This window comes from Leptonychotes weddellii, chromosome 11, assembly GCF_054177405.1.
Source record: "Leptonychotes weddellii isolate Sample4059 chromosome 11, ASM5417740v2, whole genome shotgun sequence".
In the NCBI taxonomy this organism is placed as follows: domain Eukaryota; kingdom Metazoa; phylum Chordata; class Mammalia; order Carnivora; family Phocidae; genus Leptonychotes; species Leptonychotes weddellii.
In genome coordinates, this window is record NC_138379.1 from 41,144,618 (window position 1) to 41,172,502 (window position 27,885).

Genomic DNA, 27,885 nt, shown 5'->3' on the forward strand with positions numbered 1-27,885 from the left:
ATGAAAAAGAAATCTACTCAATATTTGTTTATAGTTCTTGTTTTCCCTTAGCCTGAAGGCATTTAGTCCAAATGCTGTGTACAAAAGTTACCCGAGGTAGTTCCTTTCCAGCCCCTTCTCTCTAAAGACTTTGAACTATCCGCTTGGCTCCATATCTCATTTCTGTATTTGTCACAACTGGCTCTTCAGGTACAGAGCCTCCCAGGAGTACCAGAGCAGTAGATCCCCTTCTCCATGGGTCTTCTACGCTGGGCTGAGGCCGCTCCCTCCCTCCTTCATTAGGCTCCCCTCCTCCCTCCTCTTGCCAGTTCCAGAAATGTCCTCACTCATGCCTCCTCCTAATTCTCTTTGTGACTAAGATTTATTCCTTTTCTTTTTAAGGAGTCCTTTGCTATCATTTCAATGGGATCCTGGGAAGGAGAAAAGATGCCTTATGTTCCCATTCTGTTGGCTGTCCCCAACCCTCCAGGGACTCTAGAGTCAGGAAGATCTAGCTTTATAAACTGTGAGACATGGGCACACTCCTTGACCTCTGTGTGTCTCAGATTCCTCCTCTAGGATGTGAGGGTGAGAAGCCATACATCACATGGATTTAGTGAGGACTGAACTAGACCTTACATATAAAGTGGTTGACACAGTGCCTGGCACCGTGGGCAGTAAATGATACCTGTCATTGTCATCTGACTGACACCTGGGTGCAATTCTCACTGATTGGCCACTTACTTGTTTGCTTCCTCATCCCGGACCTACTAAGTGCTGGGCATAGTGGAGTCCCCGAGCATAAAAGGGGCAGGGAGGTCTCAGTTTCCATTATGGTCACCCCAACTGCCAGTCTCTGAGCTGGCAGTGTTTTTGGCAAGATGCTGCTTCTCCAGGCTTGGCTTCCTTCAGTCCCAGGACGAACTTTTGGTCTGGGAGTTTTAAACTTCTTTCATGGCCTGGAGTCAAATGGTCTGTTGGGAGAGCTTCCCCCAGCTGTGTGTCAGTGTGCCTCTGCTGGGCACCACTTTTATGCTGAGGACATATGATTGTCTCTGATGGGAATGAGTGATGAGCTGAAGACTTTGGTAGAGTGAGGCCAAATCCCTGTGTGGCTCCAGGAACGAGGATAAAAATAGCCCAAGTAATTGCTCATGCTCTTTTAAGGATTAAAAGTCAGCTTTCAGGCAAGCTGTGAAGCTCCGTGACCAGGACAGCAAGGGACACGGTTCCTTTTTTAGAGGTTTGGTCAGAACTCCCTGTGTACTGCTGGCTCCTGGACTTCTGTGATGCTATTCTCACTTGAGTAAGGGGGTCACCTTCACTAGTCTATACTCCATGGGGGCAGGGATACATCTGAGGTGTCCCTACCCAGGGATGGGTCTGAAGTGTCCCTGGTGTGGGTCTGGTACACCAAAGGTGCTCAATAAACATTTTTAAATGAATTTATGAGCTGTGGAAAGGTTATATTTTAAAAATAGCCTTTAGAATAAGATCTGTAGTTGAGTCAATAGTAATGCACTGATGACAACTTCCAGGTCTTCACATTGTACAACAGCCATGCAAGATGTCACCACTGGAGGAAGCTGGGTAAAGGGTACATGGGACTCTGTACTATTTTTGCAACTTCCTGTGTGTCTGTAATTATTCCAAAATAAAAAATAAAAGCAACAAAAATAACCTTTAGTTACGCTCGTGTCAATACTCTTTGACACTTGGAGGAAGCCACACTGAAAGAAAGTTGAATTGATTAAATCCCTGTTCATAGCAAGGCTTTTATTTCATTATTATTTTTGAATGTCAACATATGATTTATTCATATGATTCAAATTTTTGAATATGTAAATGAGGTCTACAGTGGATATTCTCTGCCCCAGCCACTCTGCTTCCCTCCCCATTGGCAACTGTTGTTAATGTTATTTGTTTCTTGGGCTAATTTTCCTGAGATTGTGTGCACACATACACACATGTACTTGTGAATATGTATGTGTGAACATAAGTATATTTGTGCATGTGTATATTTATATACTGTCCTGTTATTTTATTTTCCCACTTTACCATATCTTGGAGGTTTTTAATATCACTATACAAAGAGCTTCCTTATCGTCTGTTATGGCTGTACCACATCATCTTTTTTTTAGAGAGAGGGAGGGGGGAGAGGCAAAGGGAGAGGGAGAGAGAGAATCTTAAGCAAGCTCCATGCCCAGCATGGAGCCAGGTGTGGGGCTTAATATCATGACCCCAAGATCATGACCTGAACTGAAATCAAGAGTCGGATGCTTAACCAACCAAGCCACCCAGGTCCCCCTGTACCCCGACATCTTTTATGGCCCCTATTGATGGACATTCATGTTGTTTCCAATCCTATTGCTTTTATAGACAAAGCTGTAATGAATAATCTTGTTCACTTGTCACTTCCCAAGTGTGTTTATAGAATAAATTCCTAGAGGTGGAATTGGGTCAAAAGGTGGATTTTTTTTATATAAACCTTATATATATATAAGGCTAAGATTATAGCCTTATAATCTTGAGAAGGCTAAATTGTCTTCTATAGAGCTTGATCCATATTACACATCCACCAGTAATGTGTTTTATAAAATGCTTGTATTAGTGCAGTGATTTTGAAAGGTATTTATTTGTGAGACTGGTGAAAGCTATGGACCTGGACCCAAGAGAAACACAAATCATACAGTGTTTCACATACAATTTCAATTGGCTCAGAAACTCCTGAGAGATATCCATGAACCCTAGTTTAAGACACCCTGGCTGAGGGAGAAAGAGCTTTAGGGCCAACCCACCTAAGTTCACCCCTTAACTCTACCATTTCCCAGCTGTGGAATGTCAGGCTTTCACCTCTTCATGTCTCAGTTTCTTTTTGGAAGGAAAAGTACAATAATCCTATTTCACAGAGCAATTGTGAGGATACATACATACTTTCGTGTAGAGCATCTAATGCAGAGGCTGGAATATAGCAGGTGCTCAATGGATGGTTTGTATACACACCCACACCTTGCTCCCACACACACCCTCATGTGTACACAATGCCTTCCATTCCTTTTCAACCTAAGTTTCTAGTTGTCTCTGGAGTAACTCCTGCTAGAGTCACAAGATCAACCCTTGGAGCATCATTCCCCAAAGTGGGGTCCTTAGACCAACTGCATAAGAGTCACCTGAGGGCCTTAATTAAAATGCAGATTCCTGGGTCCCTCTGTAGATCCATGGAGTTAGAACTTTTGGAAGAGGGGTTTAAGGAGCTTCATGCTTGGGGATTCTCATACACAATGAAGTTAGAGAAACAGTACTGTACAGTTTGATAAATTCCTTCTAGTCCCTATACCTGAAATTCTAGTAGTTACCACGATGTGGCTTTGTTAGTGGCAGCCTATACCCATCAAATGGATAGGTGTAGACACCTGAGAGAAAGCAGGACTAGTGCGTGGGACAGTTTCTTCTGGTTCCATCTACAAAAATACTATTATTTATGGGTGTAACAGACAGCATGAACCCTATTCTCATCAGGAATCTTTGTCATAATAACCAGGGAGACCAGGACTAGATGCCTATGGTAAGGATTGGGGTGGAGGCCCAGGGTGTCAGGTTTGGTGGAGAAAGGCTGCCATGGCTGGGGTGGCTGACCCATGGCCAGGAGCTGGGAATAGGACTGTATAAAGCCAGACAGTGGTCACCAGGAGGGCTTGAGGGCACAGGCTTTGAAGCACCAATCTCTATAACTCTCAGAACTGGTGGATGATTTCTGGGGTGGCAAGTGATGGTCTAGGGCTGGAGTTGCCAGATTTAGCAAATAAAAATACATGACGTGCAGTTCAATTAGAATTTCAGATAATTTCAGGGGCGCCTGGGTGGCTCAGTCATTAAGCGTCTGCCTTCGGCTCGGGTCATGATCCCAGGGTCCTGGGATCGAGCCCCACATCAGGCTCCCTGCTCAGCAGGAGGCCTGCTTCTCCCTCTCCCACTCCCCCTGCTCGTGTTCCCTCTCTCGCTGTGTCTCTCTCTGTTAAATAAATAAATAAAATCTTTAAAAAAAAGAATTTCAGATAATTTCAAATATCATATATATAACAAGTATGTCTTGTACAATACTTGGGACATACTTACACTACAAAAGTTATATCCTGTTTATCTGAAATTCAGATTTAAGTGGGTGTCTTGTATTTTATCTGGCAACCCTACCCAGGGCTTTTCTGAGCTGCCTCTAACCTCAGAAGAGGGCTGGAGCCCCCATGTGACTTGCACAGAATCTAGAGCTCTGTGACTTTGGCCCAAGGTGGGCACTGCACCCAAGGTGGGTGAGTAGTAAGTAGGGTCGGCATGTGGACTTCCAGGAGGGAGACAGCCTGTTCTTGCCTGCGTCTGGGCAGGGGCAGGAAATGAATATGTGCTGATCAATGGAATGAGATGCTGGGACCGTGCTAAGCCTTCACTATGGTCTCCTTTAGGCCCCCTGCAACTCTTTGAGTTAGGTGTTATCGCTGTTATCCCTGTCTTAGAGATGAGGAGACTAGAACTCCACAAAGCAAAGACCATAGGACTGCTGAGTGCGGCAGCAAGGATTGAAGCCCCTGGGGCTGTTGCCAGGTCTGGGATTAGCTGAACCTCCTAGGCCCTTCTCTCTGGTAATCCCAAGGGTTTAAGGTGGGAGCAGCCCCCGCCCATGAATCCCCGGGACAGGAAGTGTTCCCACTTTCTCCTGGCCTGCGGCCAGGGTCTTGTCCAGCCTCACATGCTTGCTGGGGATTCCAGGCTGGGAGGCAGATCTGCAGTTTCTTTGGTCCCCGTCTGGCCAGGAAAGTGCCCAGTGATGCAGGCTGCCCATGGGCACTGCCATCCACTGTGTGGGTGCCCATGGGAGGTACTCAGGGCAAGCTCCTGCCTCACAGGCCCACCCTGCCCTGAGCTCTGGGGCTGGCCTGGTCAGCTTCCCCTGCTGTTAGCCCCCTGAGTGGGGCCAGAGGGGGCTCTCCGAGGAGCTCCAGGCTCCAAGTCCCAGCCCCTCTAGGAGGAGGCGGTGGCTGAGGCTCAGCAGCCAGAGGCTTCTCAGCTCGGAGCTCCAGAGCCAAATGTAACATTGACCTTAAATGGTAAAAGCTCCCCAGAGTGAAGAGAGGCTGGCCAGAGGAGGAAAGGGGAATAACTCAGTTTTAGGTAAGTCATTGCTATATCTAAGAATAACCTGCTCTTCAGCTGGGACGCGAGGGAACCCTTCTCCTCCTTAAAGGTACAGGGTGCTGGGATGGGGGCGCTTGACTTTAACTTTCAGGGGAGTTGGCTTTGTTGGGTGCCATTTCAGCTGAGTGTTTTTATTGTTGCTGTCATGATTTTTAAATAAGAAGTGAATCTTGCCAGTCCTAACTTAACTAAACCGTGCTCTGTCTGCTGCTGTTGGAGGAAAGCATGCACAGGCTAGGGTGAAAATGTGGGATCTGACTGGAGAGCCCACCCCCAGATTTCCTGTGCACCCCTCTAGGGAATAGTGGGTCCTCAGCTTATGTAAGCCCTCTGGGCAGTGCTTTCTCCCCATTGCCTGCTGCCCCTTTCCCAGCTCGGCTCTGTGCTTACTTGTGCCTCCCTCTGCCCCCCCACCCAACCCTGTGCCGCAGCCCGGTCCACTTTGGACCCTATGTGGGCCCAGCCCTGTCTCCATTCTTGACTTGCCCCTGTTTCTGCCCCTGCCCCTCCTGTCCTGTGTTTTCTGGTCACAGCCCCTGTTTTCAACTCTATCTCTATCTCTCCTTTTGTGTCCAGTTTTGCCCCCTGTGCCCTTTCCCTCCTCCATTGAGGGAGTACCTGTGCCCAACCTGTGTCCCTAGCCATGCTCACCTCCAGGAGCTCGGTGTCAAAGCTATCCTAAAATAAATGGCACTCAGGCTGGCTTTCTCCAAAGAAGAGGCCGGGGCGCAGAGGGCAGAGAAAGGCCTAGCTGTCTTGCTCCCTCCTGCCCAGGAAATGTTTGTGAAATCCTGGAGATGCTCTGCAGTTTAAGTCAACAGAGTACAGGGTTTGGGACCTGTGGCCAGTGCTCCTGCCTCCCAGAGCTCAGCAGCTGGTGTCCTCTTAACACTCTCAGGCTGCTCTTTGGGGGTCTGGTGGGTGGGAGGAGTAAAGCAGCCTACGGGCTTGTCTGAACTGGATCTCCTGCAGGGGAAAGGAGGAAGCTTCCCAGAACTGTTCTGGCTGGAAACACTAGGGAGTCAGAGTCTCCGAAGGGTTCCACCATCCCCACCAGGGGGCAATGACATGCTGGTGAGACAGCTGGGGTTAACTCCCCTGCAACCTCACCCAGCCCTTTTCCGGGGAGGAAACACAGGTTGAATGACTTGCCTAAGGTCAGACCACTAAGGAAGAGCAGTTTCTAGGACTCGAACCCAAGTCTGACTCTAATGGCTGAGTCAACATAGTTGTGAGTGAGAGGGTACTCTTGCTTCTTGTGATTTCTGACCAAACGGACAATACAGTTGTCACTGTCATGTTTGGTTATCCTCGATACAGTGGTGTGTGTGTGTGTGTGTGTGTGTGTGTGTCTGTGTTGGGGGTGACTATATTCACAGCTAATGTAACTTTCTTTATGCTTCTAGTCAGTGGGACATTCCTGCCTACTCTCAAAGGTCATCTGGGAGATACAATCAGGTGCTAATTGCTACAACATGATCAATGATCCCATAAACATGTTTCCTGGAAGAAGAAAAAAAATAGCAAGCACACCATTCTTAATGTGCATCGAACCCTGTTCTAAGCACTTCCCGTATAGTAATTCAGCATCCACACCCCTCTAGGGTAGGGATTATTGTTACATCCTCATCTTGTAGGTGGGGACATTTTAGCATAGAGAGGTCACACAGCTGGTGAGAGGTGGCACTGGCATTTGACCCCAGGCAGCCTGTCTCTGGAGGCTCTGCTCCTAACCACCATGCTCTGTTCATCTCCAGTTGGTACCACGTCTGAGAGGGCAGTGGGGGAAGCACTGACTGTCTGTCGATGCTCTGCCTAAGGCTTTCCACACGGGATTTCTTGTGCTCTCCTCAGTAATGCTGTGAGGGTGGTATCTTAACCAGTTTTACAGGGAGGACACGAGGACCAGGGGATGTTAAATGACTTGTCCAAGGTCACCCAGCCACCAAATGACGGAGCAGGGGAATTTAGTCTTGGATGAGGATAATTAATGCCTTCTTCTTGGCACCGATTGTCAGGGGGACCAGTGGGCTCATAGCTTCAGGATGAGGGGTTCTGAGTCTCTGTGAGAGGAAGCTGGATGCCTGGCCTGATGGGCTGAACTACAAGTATGGTTCTCAGCTTCTCAAATGGCCCTGCCTCCTTTGCCCAAGTCTTGGTAATGAAGGTGGATGGATGCAGCTCACACCTCCAGCAGGAGTGGAGACTGAGCCCTGTGAGGGCAGAGACATTGTCTCATTCTCCACTGTGTGTCCTGCATCCAGAATGATGCTGGGAGGTACTGAGTGTTCAGGATCAATTTGTTTTCCTTATGAAGAAATGGACATAATGCTCACAAGTGTATTGCAGTTAAACAGGGCCCTCGTTTATTGTGTATGCATACCTGATGATCAGATTCTTTTAGGCTGGCAAGTGCGGGTCTCAAGTTAGCCATCTCCTCCCACCCTGCCATCTCTTCTGGGTAGTTCCATGGGGCCACTGGGCTGCCTCTCAGCCATCCTCTCTGTGGTTCAGCAGTCATCTGAGGGGTTCTGACCGAGGAGGAGCAGAGACCTGGATGGGTGGTAGAGGAGAGATTTTGCCCCTGCCACTTGGGAAGCTCTTTGAATTAGTGGGAGGGAGATAGAGAACTGAGTTCTTGTGTAGTGAATGTACATAATGGATATAAGTTGAGCCCCACTTGAGGTCCTTGTGCTGGGATCTGTGCTGGAACGTTATTTCACTTAATCCTTGTGATAGAGATGAGGCCACTGTGGTGGAAAGAGGTATAGCGATGTGCCCAAGGCCACGCAGCTGGTAGGTGGTGAGCAGGCATTCCAGCTCAGGCTGCTTGGGTCCAAAGCGGGGACTTCCTGTGTTAGATGCCACCCTGCCTCTAGTTAGTAACACGCGTCTTGGGGAAGTTATTGAGTACCACAGTCCAAATTATAGAAAAATCAAGAAAAGGGGGAAAGGGATATTGTGTTTGCCCTATAGGCCCTGGAGGCCAGAGCCTGAGGTTCAGGGGACAGCTCAGGGCAGCCTCACTAGATGGGATGCAGAGGCAACAGAAGCCCGTGACCTTGGACAAGCCCTGCCTTCTCTGCAAGGGCCTTCTCTAGAGGAGAAGGAAAGCAGGTGACAGCCAGTCAGCCAGTCAGCCAGAAAACCTCCCTCCCAGTGGGCCACAGCTGTAAAAAACAATTTTCAAAGGCTGGGGTTAATCAGTTCTGGTTACTTTCTTCCTAGTACTTTTTATATGTATAATTTTTATTCCACTTCTTTCCCTGGTAATAAAAGTAATATATGTTCTGTGCTAAAATTTCTTAGAAAATATAGAAATAGATATAAATAAGAAATACAGAAGTAAATGTGAAGAATTAAAAAATCCCTCCAGAATCCTGTCACTCAGAGATAAATATTGGTTTGTTTTTTGTTTTTTGTGTTTTTTTTAAGGATTTTACCCATTTATTTGACAGAGAGAGAGAGCACAAGCAGGGGGCACAGGAGAGGGAGAAGCAGGCTCCCCACTGAGCAGGGAGCCTGACGCAGGGTTTAATCCCAGGACCCCGGGATCATGACCTGAGCCGAAGGCAGACGCTTAACTGACTGAGCCAACCAGGTGCCCCAAATATTGTTAATATTACAGTGTATTTCTTTATCTTTCTCTGTATTTTATAAAACTAAGGTCTTACTATATGTGATTTTCTAGTCCGCTTAAAAAAATTTTTTTTAAGATTTTATTTATTTTTTTGAGAGAAAGACAGAGAGCACACAGGAGGGGGTGGGGGTGGGGAGGGGCAGAGGGAGAGGGAGAAGTAGACTCCCGCTGAGCAGGGAGACTGACAACGTGGGGCTCTATCCCAGGACCCTGGGATCATGACCCGAGCTGAAGGCAGACGCTTAACTGAGCCACCCAGGCGCCCCCGCTTTAAAAATTTTTAAAAACTTTATTTTTCTAGGGCAGTTTTAGGTTCACAGTAGGAAGGAAGGTACAGAGATTTCCCACATACCCCCTGCTTCACACATGCACAGCCTCCCCCATTAGTAACACCCCCTACCAGAGTGGTTCATTTGTTAAAACTGGTGAACCTACACTGACACATCATTGTGACCCCAAATCCATAATTTACCTTCGGGTTCTCTCTTGGTGTTGTTCATTCTATGGGTTTAGGCAAATGTATAAGGATATGTATCCACCGTTATAGTACCATGCAGAGTAGCTTCACTGCCCCAAAGACCCCCTGTGCTCCAGCTACACACCCTTCCTCCCAACCCCAGCTCTTAGCAACCACCAATCTTTTTACTTTCTCCATAGTTCGGCCTTTTCCAGGATGTCAGATAGTTGGAATCACACAGTATGTGGCCTTTTCAGACTGGCTTCTTTCACTTAGCAACGTGCATTTGAGTCTCTTCCATGTCTTTTCATGGCTTGCTAACTCATTTCTTTTTAGCACTGGATAATATTCTGCTGTCCTGATGTACTTCAGTTTATTTATCCACTCACTCACTGAGGACATCTTAGTCTGCTTTTTTTTTTTTTTTAAACCGGACGTTCTATCACGATCATTTTTCCCTCTCATTAAAGATACTTCAAAACACGATGTTTTGAGGGTTGTATAATACAGAGTAATTTTAGCTGTGCCATGGTTTAATCATCGTTTCTCTTGTTGGGCATGTACAAATGTGGTTTTTCTTTGGGGACAGTCCCACTGGCACACACATGATGGCTTTTCTGTACATGTATGATGTTTGGAAACTCAGGTGGGCTTGTGTGGTGGGGCCCAAGGTGTGGCTTATTCTGCAAGATGATAGTAAGTGGGATACTGACTCAGCCCGAAACACATGAACTCACATCACAAGAATGTTATTCCCTTGTCAGCTATTTCTAGTCCTACCACGAAGAAGAAAGCCTCGATCTGAGGCTTACAGGACTTTCAGCACTAAAACCAGAAGTCCGAGGCCACTCAGGACAAGTTGTTCACCCTGGCTTGAACCGAGTGTGCCTTCAACATCTTTCAGACCCTGGCCTGTCTCCCTTCCTGACAAAATGAGAGCAAGCCTCAGGCCTGGAGCCTACATCAGGCAATAGCTCATATTTAGTAAGTGTTTTTACTTAATTTATTTTTTAAATCCTCTCTTTGTGGTATAAGCGGTAGATTTTTCCCTTTATGGTAGGGATATAAAGTGTCCTTTTTGGGTAAATGTCATGACAAGGGTAGCTGACACTTACTGAGCACCTATTTTGTGCTGGGTGCTGTTCTAAGCCTATACTGGCAGTTCCTCATTTCGTCCACCTGGCAACCCCCTGAAGTAGTTACCATGATTATCCCTGTTATACAGATTAGGAAACTGAGGCACAGAGAGGGCAAGGCGCTTGTCTAGCAACACAAAGCTGGTAAACGGCAGAGTCGGGATTTCAACCCTGGTTTTCTGGCTTATTGCTAAGGCAAATTAAAGAATGTTAAATCAATCAATGTATAGGAGGCACACGGACATGGCAAAAAATGTGAGGGTGGTGGGCAGGTGATTCAAGCTTAGGAAACACTGGCGTGGAGGAAATCGGGGTTCTAGGAGCACGGGGTACCAATGAATGCAGGATGTGGGGGATGAGATCATACCTCGCTCACAGTGAGGCTGCAGGCTGGCAGGCAGTGCAGAGGGCATGGCAGCTGCCCTGGGAAGGGACACACAGAACCACACGGACTTCTGCCACTGACAGGCTAACTGGGAGGATGTTTACAGAAGGCCCAAGGTTTCTAGTTCATCAGAAGGAGAGAAAGCCTGAAGATACCCTTGATGTTGCTTATACACGTGTGGTCAAGAGTGCTGGCCCCCAGTCAGGAGGTGGGCTCAACGTCGACCACGTCTTCCCTCAATATCAGAGTGGGAGATGTCATCTCGAGCTAGAGGCAGCACTGTGTTCTGGTGGAAAGTGCAGCCCCTGGAGTGATCGTGTGGCTCCACCACAGACCAGCTGTCTATCCTGGCTGTACCTAATCTCGCTGAGCTTCAGTTTCTTCTCCTGTGAGATGGAGATAATGATGGTGTTTTACAGGGTGAAATACCTTAGCCAGGGTCTGTTCTTAGCACCCAATAAACATTAGCTATTATTGTAGCTAGCCTCTGTCTGTCCTCTTTCAGAGTCCATCAAGGAGATTTCTGTATGGGGTGTGAGGCTTTGCCCATAATTCTGGGTCCTATCCTCACCTCCGTTAATGCCTCAAGGACAGTAGCGGACTTATCCTCTAGACGACTGGCCACTGGCATCTGGTGGGTTCTCTAAGGAAGCCCAGTGAAAACACCTTATTCCTTCACTTAAGCTCTAAGTCTCGTGGAGAAGTCAATCTAACATCTCCCTCATGACTGATAAGGCTGGTATTAGAGAATGGGACTTATACTGTAAGGCAAGTAGGCTTTCTTTATTATTATTATTTTTTAAAAATTTAATTCCAGTTTAATTAACATATAGTGTTATATTAATTTCAGGTGTACGCCCCACCCATCCTTCCACCCTCCTCCCCTCTGGTAACCACCAGTTTGTTCTCTATAGCTAAGAGTCTGTTTCTTGGTTTGTCTCTTTTTTTTTTTGGTTGTTTTGTTTCTTAAATTCCATGTATGAGTGAAATCCTATGGTATTTGTCTTTCTCTGACTGACTTATTTCACTTACCATTATTCTCTCTAGATCCGTCCATGTTGTTGTAAATGGTAAGATTTCGTTCTCATTTATGGCTGAGTAGTATCCCACTATATATATGTATATCGCATCTTCTTTATCAGTTGATGGACACTTGGGCTCTTTCTATAATTTGGCTATTATAAATAATACTGCTATACACATAGGGGTGCATATATCTCTTCGGATTAGTGTTTTTGTATTCTTTGGGTAAATACCCAGTTGTGGATCATATGGTAATTCTGTTTTTAAGAATTTTCCATACCATTTTCCCTCATGCAATCCCACCAACAGTGCCTGAGGGTTCCTTTTGCTCCATATCCTTGCCAACACTTGTTTCTTGAGTTTTTGATTTTAGGCATTCTGACAGGTGTGAGGTGATATCTCATTGTGGGTTTGATTTGCATTCCCCTGATGTTAAACATCTTTTCACATGTCTGTTGGCCATCTGTATGTCTTCTTCGGAGAAATGTCCATTCGTGTCTTCTGCTCATTTTTAAGTTAGATTATTTGGGGTTTTCCGGTGTTGAGTTGTATAAGTTCTTTATATATTTTGCATACTAACCCTTCATTGAATATGTCATTTGCAAATATTTTCTCCCATTCAGTAGGTTGCTTTTCAGTTTTGTCAATTGTTTCCTTCACTGTGCAGATAATTTTTATTTTGATGAAGTCCCAATAGTTTCTTTTTGCTTTTGATTCCCTTGCCTCAGGAGACATATCTGGAAAAATCTTGCTATGGCCGATATCAGAAAAATTATTGCCTGTGTTCTCTTCTAGGATTTTTATGGTTTCAGGTTTCACATTTAGGTCTTTAATCCATTTTGAGCTTATTTTTGTGTATGGTGTTAGAAAGTGGTCCAGTTTCATTCTTTCTTTTTAAAATTCTATTTCATTAATATATACTGTATTATTAATTTCAGGGGTAGAATTTAGTGATTTGTCAGGTGCATATAATACCCAGTGCTCATTACATCAAGTGCCCATCACTCAGTTACCCCATCCCCCTACCCACCTCCCCTCCAGAAACCCTCAGTTTGTTTCCTAGAGTTAAGAGTCTCTTATGGTTTGTCTTCCTCTCTTTTTTTTATCTTATTTTTCCTCCCCTTCCCCTATGTTCATCTGTTTTGTTTTTTAAATTCCACATATGAGTGAAGTTATATGGTGCTTGTCTTTCTCTGACTGGCTTATTCCATTTGGCATAATACTCTATAGTTCCATCCATGTTGTTGCAAATGGCAAGATTTCATTCTTTTTGATGGCTGAATAATATTCCATTTGCATGTGGCTTTCCAGTTTTCCCAACACCATTTTTTGAAGAGACTATCTTTTTCCCATTGCATATTCTTACCTTCTTTGTCAAAGAAGTAGGATTTTTAAAGTTAAGCCAATTTACCCCATCCCTATGGAGTGCCCTCTAGTGGAGGCAGGCCCCCCTGCAGGCAGCACATTCCCAAGAGAAAGGGAAGAGGAAAGGGCTGAGCTAGTCAGGTTGACCTTTGTCAGAACTCACTATCAGATAGCCATTCTCCTGGCAGGTGGAGGTCTTCTCACGTGAATGAAACAATCATGTAGGAGAAGCATTATGCCCCTAACGGTCCCACAGTGAGGGCCTAGCCCAAGCCCTGTTGCAAAGCTGGTCTCTCAGGTGATGTACATTTGGCAGATGTGTCACACTCTAGTAACAGGTAGGGAGCTTTCAGGTTATAGGGGCTGCCACGTAGTCCCAAGAGGGTGGACATCCCAGCTCCTCCCTTTTCCCCAGGGATGGAAAGGATGGAATCCCATCCTTTCTCTTCACGAGTTGCTCAGTGGGCACCTGTTTGAAAAACAGTCCTTCTGTGGACAAGACAAGCAACCAACTAGAAGTGTGTGGTGTGAATTTGGTTTCATGCAAGTTCCATCTAGGCAGCTCCAGTCAGAGAGCAAATGACCTCCTAATCACCCCTTCCTCTGGGATACTTTATATAGATAGACAATGAAAGGAGGGGTTCAGAACTACCATTGTTTGAGCATGCTGTTCATGCCAGGCATTTTATATATACTATCTTGTTAAACTCAGACCATAACCATCTAAGGGAGATATTTGTGAGCAACCAACTCAGGCGACTTATTCAAGACAACTAAGAGTAACTAGTAAGTAAAGAAAGGGGAATAAATTAAAAAGCCATCAAACCCCTAATCCACAGCAACTTCCATCTGTCTGGCTCATACACCCAGGCCATAGGGCAGAGTAAGAATGTCCAGCCCCTGTCCCTGCTCCTATAGTTGGAGCCCAGGAGGTCCTGGCACTGCTGCTTAGAGCAGAGGCTCTGAGCTTTGGGGCAAGAGTCTGGGCAGCTACTCTATTTAGCCTTCTCTGTTTTGTATCTCTCTTTTGTCTTCTTTCAGTATGTGACAATCTTGATCAGGTCTCATAACCTTGTCTATGGGCAAGCCCCTTCTTCTAGTAGGAAAATACAAGTTTAGAATCTCTATTGCAAGAAATGCCATGTCCTACACTCTGCGACTCACCAAGGCTTGTGCCCTAAAAGATCACAGATCCTGCCATGGTCACCCAGTCTGCCTCAGAGGCAGTGTTTGGTAGTGGTCGGGACCTCAGCTTCTCAAATCAAATGACCTGAATTCAAGTCTCAGCCTTGCAACCTTCTGCCTGACCTTGGGCAAATGATCTAACCTCTTCTTACTTTCCTGGTGTATAAAATAGGGCTGACAATGACCACAATATATCTTGCTCAAAGACTTGTTATGAAGATGAAATGGATTGGTGTATTTAAATAACTTATCTGTGTATAAGTACTCAATGGATAATAACTATTATTCAAACCCAGGTTAACACTGAGCGCATGAAACTCCTCTATTCTGTGGCCCCAGATGGTCAGGTTTTTCAAAGGGCTGTCTTGTCATATTTTCAACCTGTTTGGGGCTTGGTTCCCTGGTAGAAAGAATATAATATCTTCCTGGGCTTCTTACCTAAGACATCTTTTCTGTTCCCCAGCTGAAGTCAAACTGGTCCCTAATGTAAGTTGGAAGGTGATGAGGCTAAGTATTGTCAGGAGGAATCTAGCTGGATGCCAAGAGGACCCCCTAAGAAGCATCATCAAATTGTCCTAGAGAAGACCTTTGCTCTAGAAAAACAGTTGGCAAGTTCCTGCTATAAGGTCCCCAGCACTGCCCTGGGGATTATCTTCCTGACACCTAGCTGTCTACTTTTTCCTTCTCTAGGACAAAGGTTTTTTGATGGTTCATCTCATCAATTAAAAAAATTGTTTTAGCATGTACCTCCAATTTATGTGCATTTCTTTATTTTAAATCATATTCATGAGCTACATTAATATGCCAGTTATTTTATAAAACACATAAAAACAGAAATTTTTAGGGGCGGACAAAGATGAAATTATTTATGAAAACCATGCTTTATTTTTTTAAACAGTGCCACCAGCTTTCCTTAAAAGAGTATTCCTTAGTGAGAGAGCTCATTATGTTTTAAAATCTCAGCACTTTGGATAACCCCTGGCTTTAATGACTATCATGATAAATGAGATACTGTAACAATCAGTCTCCCAGCAAGGAACCAAATCCAACACAACTGGCTCAAGAGACTTTAACAGAAGGACTATTTACAAAGGATGGTGCCTAGCTGGAAGGGGCAGGAGAAAAAAATAGTGAGACCAGAATCCAGTGACATGGGAGCCAAGGAAGAAGGTCCTTCCAGAATGAGCTGTAGTTAAGGATAGACACAGCCATGCCAGAGATGTAGTGCTGAAGCAAGAAGGAACAGGGAAGAAAATGCCCCAACCTCTCCCCCCGCCCCACCTCTTACTGGCCCATTGACCAATCTCAGGTAGCATGCATGGAAGCCCAAGTGGTACATCCTGTGGGTGTCACCTGAGAGCACGGGGCACAGAATGGATCGGGGGCGGGGAAGGCAGGGAGAGAGGGAGGTTGGGAAGAGGATAACCAGCTCAGATAGCTGATGGAGAAGGGCAACTTTACTTACTGAATTGTAAGTAAAATTGTAAGCAGAACTTTCAGTTTGATTCACCAGTTTTCACACACTGAGAGTTGTTGCTTTTGGTGTTAGTAGTATTGTAGTATCTTTATTCCACATTTTCTGCAGGAGCCTTTTAAGCCATTTGCCCATTTTATGATGGTTGGTTTGGTTAAACCTAGATAAATATATTTCACTAATCCATTTACTTGGGCACATACAAATTGTGTCATACTTCACTGAAAGCAAATGAATACATGAGGGTGCTATTATGTCAGTCCCTTAGCATTGTAGAGTTTCTCTTGTCCCTTCAGGACATCTTACAAACTGGATGTGACAGTGACCTCTCAACATAGGGACTGAATGAAGGCACCATTGTCAATCTGCTTATTTAATACTAAGAAATTAGAAATTAGTAACAGGTTCCAGTTGTCTTCCCATTCCACAGGATTACCTTGCACATTCCCTGGACACTCATACTCAGAGTGGAGTACAGATGTGGTCATGGAGAACCATCCCTTGTATATAGGGGTTCCTCCTAGAGAAGGGGAAACTGCCCAAAGCAAAATCTTTCCAAAGGATGTCTTCACCTGCCAACTCATAATCGTCTTCCTGTCCTGTCATCTGGAGATCCCAGTCAAGCCTCTTTTTTTTTTTTTTTTAAGATTTTATTTATAGGGGTGCCTGGGTGGCTCAGTCAGTTAAGCATCCGACTTTTGATTTTGGGTCAGGTCATGATCTCAGCTTCTGGGATTGAGCCCCATGTGAGGCTCTGTGCTCAGCACAGAGTCTGCTTAAGAGATCCTCTCTCCCTCTGCCCCTCCCACCGCTTGTGCATGCCCTCTCTCTCTCTCTCAAATAAATAAATACAATCTTTTTTTTGTTGTTTAATGGCTATTCATTTTATTTATTTTTTTATTATGTTATGTTAGTCACCATACAGTACATCATTAGTTGTTGATGTAGTGTTCCATGATTCATTTTGTGTATAACACCCAGTGCTCCATGCAATACATGCCCTCCTTAATACCCATCACCAGGCTAACCGATCCCTCCACCCTTTGCCTCTAAAACCCTCAGTTTCTTTCCCAGAGTCCACAGTCTCTCATGGTTCATCTCCCCCTGTGATTCCCCCCCTTCATTTTTCCCTTCCTTCTCCTAATGTCCTCCATGCTATTCCTTATGTTCCATAAATAAGTGAAACCATATGATAATTGACTTTCTCTGCTTGACTTAAATAAATAAAATCTTAAAAATTATTTATTTATTTATTTGAGATAGAGGGACAGAGCATGAGCATGGGGGGAGGAGGCAGAGGGAGCAGGGAGCCTGACACGGAGCCTCGATCCCAGGACCCTAAGATCATGACCCAAGCCAAAGGCAGACGCTTAACTGACTTAGCCACCCAGGTGGCCCCCAGTCAAGCCTCTTAACCCTTCAACCATATTTACAGACAATTTCTTGTGTTACTTCCATAGATAACTAATCATATCCCTTGCATGTGGTTTTTTCACATGGTTGTATTGGAAGGCAGCCTTATTTCCCCATGTACAGACAATTCTGACAGGTCTGGGGTTCACAGGGCCTTACGCTGATAGAGGCAGATGGTTCTCTGGTCAGCTGGGCCCAGCAGAGAAAGAGGGGTATGGGGATAGACCTCAAGGATATGGCACATTAGACCCAGAAACACTTGGCAAATTGTCCCTGTCTCATGACTCCTACAGTCTGTAAGATACCAAAGTTGCTCTGACACACAAAGAAAGCAAGCCTGCCTTTTTAGAGTCCTGGAGGGGAAGATTCTACTTGCTGAAATCTCTAGGGGGCTTGTTTTGCTTGACAATAAGAAAAATGATAATAATGTACTTATCGGTTACTGTAACAGCTATCATTTGTTGAACACCAGTTACATACTGCATTAAGTGCTTTATGTATATTCCCTCATATTTTTGTAGCACCCTGTGAGATAGGTAATAATATTATCTCCAGTTTGCTGATGAGAAAACCAAAGCTTTCTGAGGTTCATTAGTTAGCTCAGGATTTCAGTGGAAAGTGGCAAGGTCAAGGTTCAATTGCCCTTGGTGCAAAGTGCATATAGCCCATCAACAGATGGAATCTCACACTTGGAGCTCTCAGGCCAGGAGGAGGTAGAGGCTGCACCAGTAAGACCTTTAAAAAGGTTAGGTCATCATGGATTTATAGAGGGGTATTTAGGGAAGCTAGAACCATGGCAAGTTCATAGCAGGTTCTTGGTGGATATTGAGTGAGTGAATGAATGAACAAACACTCCTAGGTTTGAAGACAGTGAATATCTTCCAATATCCATCCCTGGTGTTGAAATGAAGACAACATATAAGCAAGGGGTGCCAGGTTCTAGGCTTGGCTCTGCTTCCAACTCATTTTGTGCCCTTGAGCAAATTATTTCTGCCTTCTGAGGCCTTGGTTTCCTCATCTGTGAGCCGTTCATTCTCCAAGCCCCAGTGATTTACCTCAATAGTCATATGACTGAGGCCGTCCTGGAGCACTGATTATGTTAGTTGCTGCATCTGTGACAAGGAGGATTGCAGGTGTGTTAGAAGAGTCAGCTATTACTGTCTGTTTTCTAAAAGCCCCTGCAGTGCCTTTGTGGGCAGTCAGAACTGGCATCAGGTCCAGAGTAAAATGGAAGGCTGTATATGTAAGAAAACATTTGCTGCTGAAGGGAATGCTTATTCATTCTCTTTCTTATTAATAAGGCACTTGACTCATGCTTTGGACATTTGCTGTTCAGATCAGAGATGTGTTTGTTGCTAACAAAAGCAGCCTCTGGAGCCTGGTTCCTCTTCCCTCACACTACAGGGTCAGCTGCTCCAAGCCCTTCGGCTCTGGGAGCAGCTGGGTGTGTACTATGGAATGGAGTTGGAGGCAAAAAGACTGGAAGTTCTTTGGAAGAGATGTGGGACACCAGAATTTGAGGATCTTCAGGAGGTACTGGGTACCCCTTCAGAGCTCCCTAAGTGGAGGAGATCTTGGGAACTTGAGGAGACCCCCTAAAATGATTTGAGCAGCTAGCTACCCTCTGCAGAGCATGTTCTCAGACTGTATCTCAGGGGATCCTCCCAGAGGACCACACAGCCATATCTGTGTAACCTCACATGGATTGTCGGGATTTCATAATTTTATGCATTATATATAGCCCTGCCCCTATCACCTTACTTTTCAGAGCACAAAGGACCAACGGTGTCATCATTACTTGGGAACATGTTAGCAATGCAGACTCCCAAGTGCTGCCTCAGACCTACTGAGTCAGACTCTGCAGCTTAACAAGACCCCTAGATGATTCATGTGAGCATCACAGTCTGAGACAGGCCACCTGTCGCACTGTCCATGGTGCTACTGGGAGTATCTGAATCGCAGGTCACACTGTTATTTCAAATTACAGCAAGAAGTTTCATGACAGAAAATCCCATCTGGAAGATACACCTGGCATTAAATCATTAAATGGCTATATAAAGGCCAAGAATTCCTGGATAGTCCTGTCTGCCCAAGCCCCTTTCCTCTTACCCACCTGATGCTTCCCACTTCCCCCCACCCCCATTGGAGAAATGACACTTAGGGGGAGGGGGCAATTTGTTTCTGAGTTGGTTCTTTCAGCTTTCCTGTGATACACGTGACCTCCAGAGACATCTCAATAGAGGGAAGAGAGGAATGCAGGAGGCACGGCTCTCCGTACCTCAGCCCAGAGGTGACACATAGTCTCTTGGCCAGAGCTAGTGGCAGGGAGAGGCTGGCAATGCAGAAGAGCACAGGAACACTCAGAGAGTGCTAACCATCTCTGCCAGAGGCGGAGGATTAGTGAGGCAGGTAACAGCAGAGCCTGAGGCCTCCCACAGATGAGAAATTAAAATACCATAATGTGGCCAACCAGAGACTCTTGAGTTTGCAGAGTCTTAGAAAATCCGGGAGAATTAACTCAGAGGCAAACAGGCCTTACTTCTCCAAAAGGGGGAAGGGAGCACAATTGGGCAACAGAGGAGTACAGCTTTGGCAGCCAGGGTCATCCAGGGATTCTTGGCAACCACACACCCACTTATATCTTCCACATGGGATTTTCTGTTATAGAATTACTTGCTACAAGATGGAGGTGGGCATCTCAACTTGCATTAGACTTAACTCAGCAAGATGCACAAAGACACTGGGATTTGGGGTCTGTTGCAGCAGCTAATGTTAATTATCCTTTTTAAAAAAGATTTTATTTATTTACTTTGGGGGGCACAGAGGGAGAGGGAGAAGCAGACTCTTCGCTGAGCAGGGAGCCCAATGCAGGGCTCAATCTCAAGACCCTGGGATCATGACCTGAGCCACCCAGATGCCCCTACTGTTAATTATCCTAATTCACTACCCAAGCACCCTTGTCATAGGCACCCTCTCCCATTTCCTCAAAAGGGGAACACACTTAACACCTGTCACTGGTGCTATCCTCTCCCTGCTGCTTTGCTATCCAACCCCTCTGCCTGCTTAGTGTTCTAACCACACCCTTCTCTGTGCCATGTCCTTGGATTAGAGCCTTGTTATAGGGAAGGAAACTATGTTATATGTTATAGGGAAGGAAACTTGAGATCCCACTGGAAAATGCGTAAGTTGTGTATAGAATCTAGGTTTTCTGAATCTTGCGTGCCTGTCTGTAAGGGATTAAAAATGAAGTAGAAGGAAGTCTTTGCGGCCATCAAGGTCAGGAAAGGTTACTCCTAGGGAACCATGGCTGGCTTTTATGGGGCTTCATGCCATCTTGGCTGAGAGGTTTCATAAACTGAGAGGCTGCCATTGGCTGGGGGTGGGGAATGCCAGGTGCAGACTGCTGCTCCTGAGGGAATGAGAGGAATCCCTTTCTGCAAAGTTCATGAAGGATTCAAAATGCCAGCTAACCTTTAGTGAGCACTGACTATGTGCCAAACACTGCTCTAAGAAGTTTACATGTATTATATAATGTACATGATTATCACCATCTGCATTTTACAGATGGGGAAACTGAGGCATGGACAGCTGAAGTAATTTGCCCAAGGTCACCCAGCTACTATGTGGCAGGGCTGGGATATGATCCCAGGCAGCTTGGCTCCAGAGCCCATGTGCACAACCACTCTGCTTCTCACTTCTGGGCCCTCACCAGTCCGAGAGGGCCTGGGGGCATCTTTGACTAGTGCTTTGAGGAAGACACATTGAGATACTCCTTGAAAAAACATTCATGGTCAAATATTCATTTCCCACGTTTGGTGGGAAACATTCTATACCTTCTCTTCCTTTTGAAGGTTTATCCTGCATATTTGCTTCCTAAAGGCTGAGAAGCCCTGTGGTACAGAAACCTGTCTGGTGCTGATGTCTCCAAATGCATTGAAACACAGAAATCTTTATTTTCATAGCTACTAACAAAATCACAAAATCACCCAGAACAAGGATTGCAGAGAACACACTTTGGAAAAAAGTGGCTAGGGACATCCTTGCTTGAGTGGACATGAGGGGGTCACGTGGCATCTAGAAAGCCCTCACTACTTGTAGAACTGCCAGCATAGGTTCTAAGTGGGCCAGGTCAGCCCCAAAAGCTTCTCCTTGGGGGATCAGACAGTGGCCAGAGTGGGTACAGCATGGATTCTGCTGGTTTCCAGTCCCACTTGGACATAGGACATTAGACACTAGGATGGGAGGCTTCCAAGGAGCAGTCTGGGGGTCATTGTGTTGTTGTTGTTTTTTTTTCTGTTCCAAAGAGGTCAGTGACTCTCCAGTCCAAGGGATAGCCTTCTCCTGAGAAGGGGAAGGAAATGCTCTTGGGTTGAACAAAAGAATAGGGAGGAAATTTTGAGAGCTGAGGTTGAGCTTATGGGACATGCTCAGATTTAGCTTCATATTAACATCAAAAGGGAGGATTAACTCAGGATTCCAAAAGGTTCCTGAAGACCTAGAAAAGGCAAAAGTTGATCTTCTTGGTACAGGCAAAATATTTAAATATAATGAAAAAACTGTTTTGATTATAAATGAAATGCCAGCTGGCAGAGTGTGGCAGAAGTCTGTGCCAGCTTTGACTGGCCTCCTAGCAAAGGGGCCTTTCTGAACAATGATGGATCTGAGAATAAATTTCAGAAGGTGATTATTTCTTACAAAGACCTTGGACAGAGAGGCTAATTGAGAGAGGGCCTCTGTGGTTGTATGGAAAGGGCACTGGGCTGGGAGTCAGTCTCAGCCTTGTCAGCCTCCTCATCTGAAAAACAGACATAATAGAATCTATTTTGCAGTGGTGTTGTGAGGAACAAACTAAATAGTGGATCTGAAATAGTTAGACAATAGAAAGCTCCAAATAGTAAGAGGTTAATATTAAAGACTAGGAATGCCCTTTAAGGATTGCCATCAGGAGACAACAATCAAGATGAAATAGCTCCCTTCTAAAAAGCCAATGGACTCTTCCAAGATGAAGTCAGCCAAGCAGATCCAGGATGTTGATGAGAGCTGGAGATGGCAAGTGTAGGAGGCTTCCTGGTAAGTACAGAGTTCCCAGATGACCCAGCCATTCCACTTCTAGGTATACAAGAAAACTGAAAACAGGTGTTCACACAAAAACTTGTACATGAATGTTCATAGCAGCACCGTTCACAGTGGTCAAAAGGTAGAAACAACCCAAATATCCATCAACTGATGAATGCATGAATAAAATGAGATATATCCTTGCAATGGAATATTATTCAGTCATAAGAAGGAATGAAGTACTGATGCATGCTACAACATGAATGAATCTTGTAAACATTATGCTATGTGAAAGGAGTCAGACATAAAGACCACATATTGCATGCTTCCATTTATATGAAATGTCCAGAACAAGCAAATCCATGGAGACAAAGGGCAAACTAATGATTTTCAGGGCCTGGTGGAAAGGGGGAATGGGAAGCAACTGCTTGATGGGTATGAAGTTTCCTTTTGGGGTGAAGAAAAATTCTGGAGCTAGATAGTGGTAATAGGTGTACAACATTGTTAATGTACTTAATGCTACTTTAAGATGGATAAAATTGTAGATTTTATGTTATATGTATTTTACCACAATTAAAAAAAGGTTTCCTGGTGAAGAGGAAACGTGATTCTAATGTTAGGATCCTCTCTCCTAGAGTGGAGTTGAGGAGAGGATGGGGGATTCAGAGTTTGTGAGCAGAGAGCTGGGGTCTTGTGTCAATATTTTCACCAACGGCCTATGGCAGGCCTATGTGTGAGGGCTCCAGGAGGATCCAGAATCAAGTACAACATGCTCCCTGCTGTCAAAGTATATACATTATTCTTATGTAAGGACAGACTGATAGGTACTATATATAACAAGGGAGTAAATTCATGGGAGTAAGACATTTATTCTGCCTTGGCCATCTGTGAGGCCTTCTTGGAAGAGAAGATAGTTGAGTAAGTGGGATTTTGGTAGATAGGTAAGAAGTGGAAGCTCTCCTGGGGAAAGACACAGAGTGAGAGAGTACGGAAGCATTGCGGAGTAGGGGATTGGGTTGATGTCAATCAGGCACAGTATGTGCAGAGCCATGGGAGATGGTCATGAGAGATAAGCTCAAAAGGAATTAGGGTTGCTAAGAAAGTAGATCTTTTAAGGAGGGCATGTACTGCATGAGCACTGGGTGTTATAAGAAAACAACGAATCATGGATCACTACATCAAAAATTAATGATGTATTGTATGGTGACTAACATAACATAATAAAATAAAATTAAATTAAATTTAAAAAAGTAGATCTTAAAAGTTCTCATTGCAAGGAAAAATTTTTTTGTAACTATGTATGGTGACAGATATTAACTAAACCTATAGTGGAGATCTTTTTGCAATATATACAAAAATTGAATTGTTATGATGCACACCTGAAACTAATATAATGTTATATGTCAATTATACCTCAGTTAAAAAAGAAGAGAGAAAACAAAAGAGGCATTGGGGTCAGATTGTGGAGGGCTTTGAAGGTAGAGCTGAGGAAGCCAGGACTTGCTCTCCAGGCGGTGGCGAGTCAAGGAATCCTCTAAGCTGAGGAGTAATGTGACTAAGCCTGTGCTGAGAATGATCAGTGTAGTGGAAGATGGACTGAAGGGAAAGAGACTGAGGATGGGGAGATGAGCTGTGGCAAAGTCTCTGCAGGACTCAAGAAAGGCCCCTCCAGACCAATGGCAGTGGGAAGGGGAAGGGTGAACCAAATCGGGTGAGCTTTGCATTAGCCAAGATTCTTGTTTGCATGGAACAGAAACTTACTCAAATTAGATTAGACAATAACCAGAACTTTCTGGGTTACATAACCGACAAGTCTAGGGCAGGTTCAGATGTAGCTGGATGCATGGGGCTCATTCCTTCTACCTCCCAACTGTCCTTGGTATTGGATCTCTTCTCAGGTGGCCTGTGCCTCATGGTGACAATCTGGAACTTGTGGTCCCCAGCTTACATCCTATCCTCTCAGAAACCCTGGCAGCAAGAACTCCCCCAGTCATTCCAACAAATTACTGAGATGAATTTATCGTTCAGTCTGGGTCATGTGCCCATTCCTTGATCACCAGGGCCAGGGCCACAGGGTGTCTGATGGGCCAGCCCTGTGTTGCAGTCCCACTCCCACAGTGGGGTCAACCACCCCCACCCCAAGCACAGGGACAATGAAGATGCTGTTGTTACCAGAAGAAGGGGAACCGGGGTACAAAACAGGCAAAAACTGCAGGTGTTCCCCCAAAGCACCAACTCTGTGCCAAGTCGTTTACACATCTCATTTCATCCCGTCAACCATCCTGAGGTAGAAACAATTTTCTCCATTTTGAGGGGATGAAAATCAGGCATAGACTACCTTGTCCTCCCTTCCTACCCTATGAACACTTTTTTTGTTCTGTGCTGCATGGGAATCTCTTAGAGAGGTCAAGAGTCAGCACAAGGGTCACAGCTAAGAAAAGGAGAACAAAAGTGCATGATCTATAAGCTGAGCAATTTCAGTTTGAAATTGCAGTGGTTATAGGTCCTGACCTTTTAATTGCTAGGAGACTAGAGGTCAGACTCCATGAAGTGGGGGAGATGCTCATGCCCTGCATCGCTCTTGTCCCATAGGCAAGGACCTGGGAATCAGGGTTGATCGGGGTTGGGAGGCTGGTGTGTGTGTTTGTGTGTGACTCTCCAGACATGGAGTATAACCTGGTGGTCATTCAGAAGCACTTATTGCAGACACTGTGCATGAAACAGAGTTACTTTCCCTGTTGAGCTGAGATTTCCTCCCATGCTGTCAGCATGTCATACTTTCAGCAATAGAGGAGCCACAAGACAGGGAAAATGGGCAACACATGATGCCTTTATTGGGCCAGGTCTGGATGGGATGGAAGCAGAGTAGAACAGAATGTGTTTTGGGAATTTTCCAGCTGAAAGCCCAGAGGAGTAGAGCTGGTGTGCTTGTAATAGATCACATTCCTCTCTGTTTCCAAAGCCAATCCTTCCTGATGAAGGGGAAAGAGCAGGAGGAATCTCCAAACTGAGGGATGAATCCTTTCCTTGAGCCTCATTTTATAGAGACTTCAGTGTGAGAATAAAAGATGTCATTCCCATTTGTGCCCATCCTTGTAAAAACGCAACATATATTTGAATGTCTTTGCTAGCAGAATTCGAAATGCCTCAGGTGAGAAATGGTGCACCTTGCAAAATTGATTTGACTTTTGGGAATGTTGCGTGTGTTAAGTGTGGTGTGGTGTGAGTGTGTGTATGTGTGTGTGCACGTGTGTATGCATGCAACCTATGTATTTCCAGAGCATCTTGAACTATGGCACCCTGGCTCTCAGTGTCCATGCTTACGATTGCCTGATTGCTGCTGTGCTTCTAGTTGCTGAGCTCAGTGCCTCGGTCTACCTGGTTTACTATTGAATACAGAGCTTGGCTTTGTAGGTCCTCAGTAAATTTTTGCTAAGTGGAAAAACGGATGACTGATCTGCACATGCATTTTGGCAAGTTTCTTTTTGAGCGTAGTCTTGCCTCTGTGTCTCTATGTATCTGTCTCTCTGAGCTCATGTCCCATGTCCCTTCATCTCTATCTCTTTTAGTCTTTTTGTTGTCCCCTCCTTCATTTCTCTCCACATAACCCCATCCTAGATACATATACACGGATTCCAACCTGTTTTCTTAAATTACATATACTCAGGAATTTTAGAGATGGGAGGAAACTTAGAAATCAGGTAGCTGAATTTCCACATTTTCTGTTTGAGGAAACTCTGTCCAGACAGATCACCATGTATTAAGAACCAAAGGTAGTTTCCGTGTTGTTGTTGTTGAAGTTTTATTTTTAACAGCTTTATTAAGCTACAGTTCACATGCCCTACAATTCACCCACTTAAAATGTGTGATTCAATGGTTTTTAGCACAGAGAATTGTGCAGCCATCACCACTATTTCATTCCAGAAAATGTTCATTACCCAAAAAGAAACCCTATATTTATTAATAGTCACTTCCCATTTCCCCCATTCTTCCAGTCCTAAGCAACCACTAATCTACTTTCTGTCTATACAAATTTCTCAATTCTTGACATTTCATATAAAGGCTATCATGCAACCATACAACATATGGTCTTTTGTGACTGACTTCTTTCACTTAGCATAAAGTTTTCAAGGTTTACCCATATTTTAGCATGTATCAGAACTTCATTCCTTTTTGTGGCTGAGTAATATTCCACCATATTAATATACCACATTTTATTCATCTGTTAATTAGCTGGATGTTTCATTTGTTTTCACTTTTTGGCTATTATGAATAATGCTGCTATGAACATTGTGTGTGTGTTTTTGTGTGGACACACATTTTAATTTCTCTTTGGTTTATACCTAGAAGTGGAATTGGTGGGTCATATTGCAAATCTATGTTTAATATGTTAAGGAACTGCCAGTGTGTTTTCCAAAGTAGCTGTATGATTTTACATTTCCACCAGCAATGCATAAGGGCTCCAAATTTTCCACATCCTTACCAATATTTGTTCTTATCTGTCTTTTTTACATTTTAATGGATGTGAAGTGGTATCTCGTTGTTGTTTTGATTTGTACTTCTCTGAAGGCTAATGATATTGAGTATCTTTTTATATGCTTATTGGGCATTTATATATCTTCTCTGGAGAAACGTCTATTTGATTCTTTTGGCCATTTTAAAAGTATTTGTCTTTTTATTATTGATTTGTAAGAGTTCTTTACATATTCTGAATACAAGTCTCATATTAGATATATCATTTGTAAATATCTTATTATATTCTATGGGTTGTATTTTCACTTCTCAGTGGTATTATTCCCAGTGCAAAAGTTTTTAATTTTGGTGAAATCCAATTTATTTATTTTTTCTTTTTTTGCCTGTGTTTTTGGTATTGTATCTAAGAAGGTATTGCCTAACACAAGGAAACAAAGATTTATTCCTAAGTTTTCATCAAAGAGCTTCATAGTTTTACCTTTTCCATTTAGGCATTTGGTCCATTTTGATCTAATTTTTGTATATGGTATAAGGAAGGGATCCAATTTTATTCTTTTGAATGTGGATATCCAGTTGTTTGTTGAAGACTGTTCTTTCCCCATTGAATTATCTTGGCACCCTTATTAAAATCAATTGACTATAAATATGGAAGAATCTATTTATGGACTCTCAATTCTCTTCCATTAATATGTATGTCTATCCTTGTATAGTATCTAGTGTCATACTGTCTTACTGTAATTTTATATATTAAGTTTTTGAATTGAGAGGTGTAATTTATCCTTTTTTCCCTTCTTTTTTCGAGATTGTTTTGGTTATTCTTGGTCCCTTGCATTTCCATATGAAATTGAGGATCTATTTGTCAATTTTTGCAAAAAAAAAGGCAGCTAGGATTTTAATAGGGATTGTGTTGAATCAGTAAATCAATTTGGGGGATATTTCTGCCTTAACAATTTTTTTCCCTTTTATTTATTTATTTTTTTATTCTTATGTTAATCCCCATACATTACATCATTAGTTTTAGATGAAGTGTTCCATGATTCATTGTTTGTGCATAACACCCAGTGCTCCATGCAGAATGTGCCCTCCTCAATACCCACCACCAGGCTAACCCAT

The 27,885-nt window shown here is 44.2% G+C and overlaps 1 protein-coding gene and 1 long non-coding RNA gene across 6 annotated transcripts in view; one reads left to right on the forward strand and one right to left on the reverse strand.

Annotated features, from left to right (window-relative positions):
* Positions 1–27,885, reverse strand: part of LOC115936716 (uncharacterized) — a 201,162-nt gene that overhangs the window by 28,507 nt on the left and 144,770 nt on the right. The gene's annotated exons all lie outside the window — the stretch shown is intronic.
* Positions 4,740–27,885, forward strand: part of IRAG1 (inositol 1,4,5-triphosphate receptor associated 1) — a 123,475-nt gene continuing 100,329 nt past the window's right edge. For 2 of the 5 annotated variants that reach the window (XM_081797383.1, XM_081797388.1), the window contains exon 1: positions 5,132–5,215. Coding sequence is in view for 2 of the 5 variants with exons in the window: in XM_081797382.1 (XP_081653508.1) it covers positions 5,076–5,142 (67 nt within the window). In the remaining 3 variants the exon portion in view is untranslated. Of the gene's footprint in view, positions 5,216–27,885 lie in introns of all 5 variants that reach the window. The other 3 variants (XM_081797382.1, XM_081797386.1, XM_081797385.1) reach the window with 3 other exon arrangements.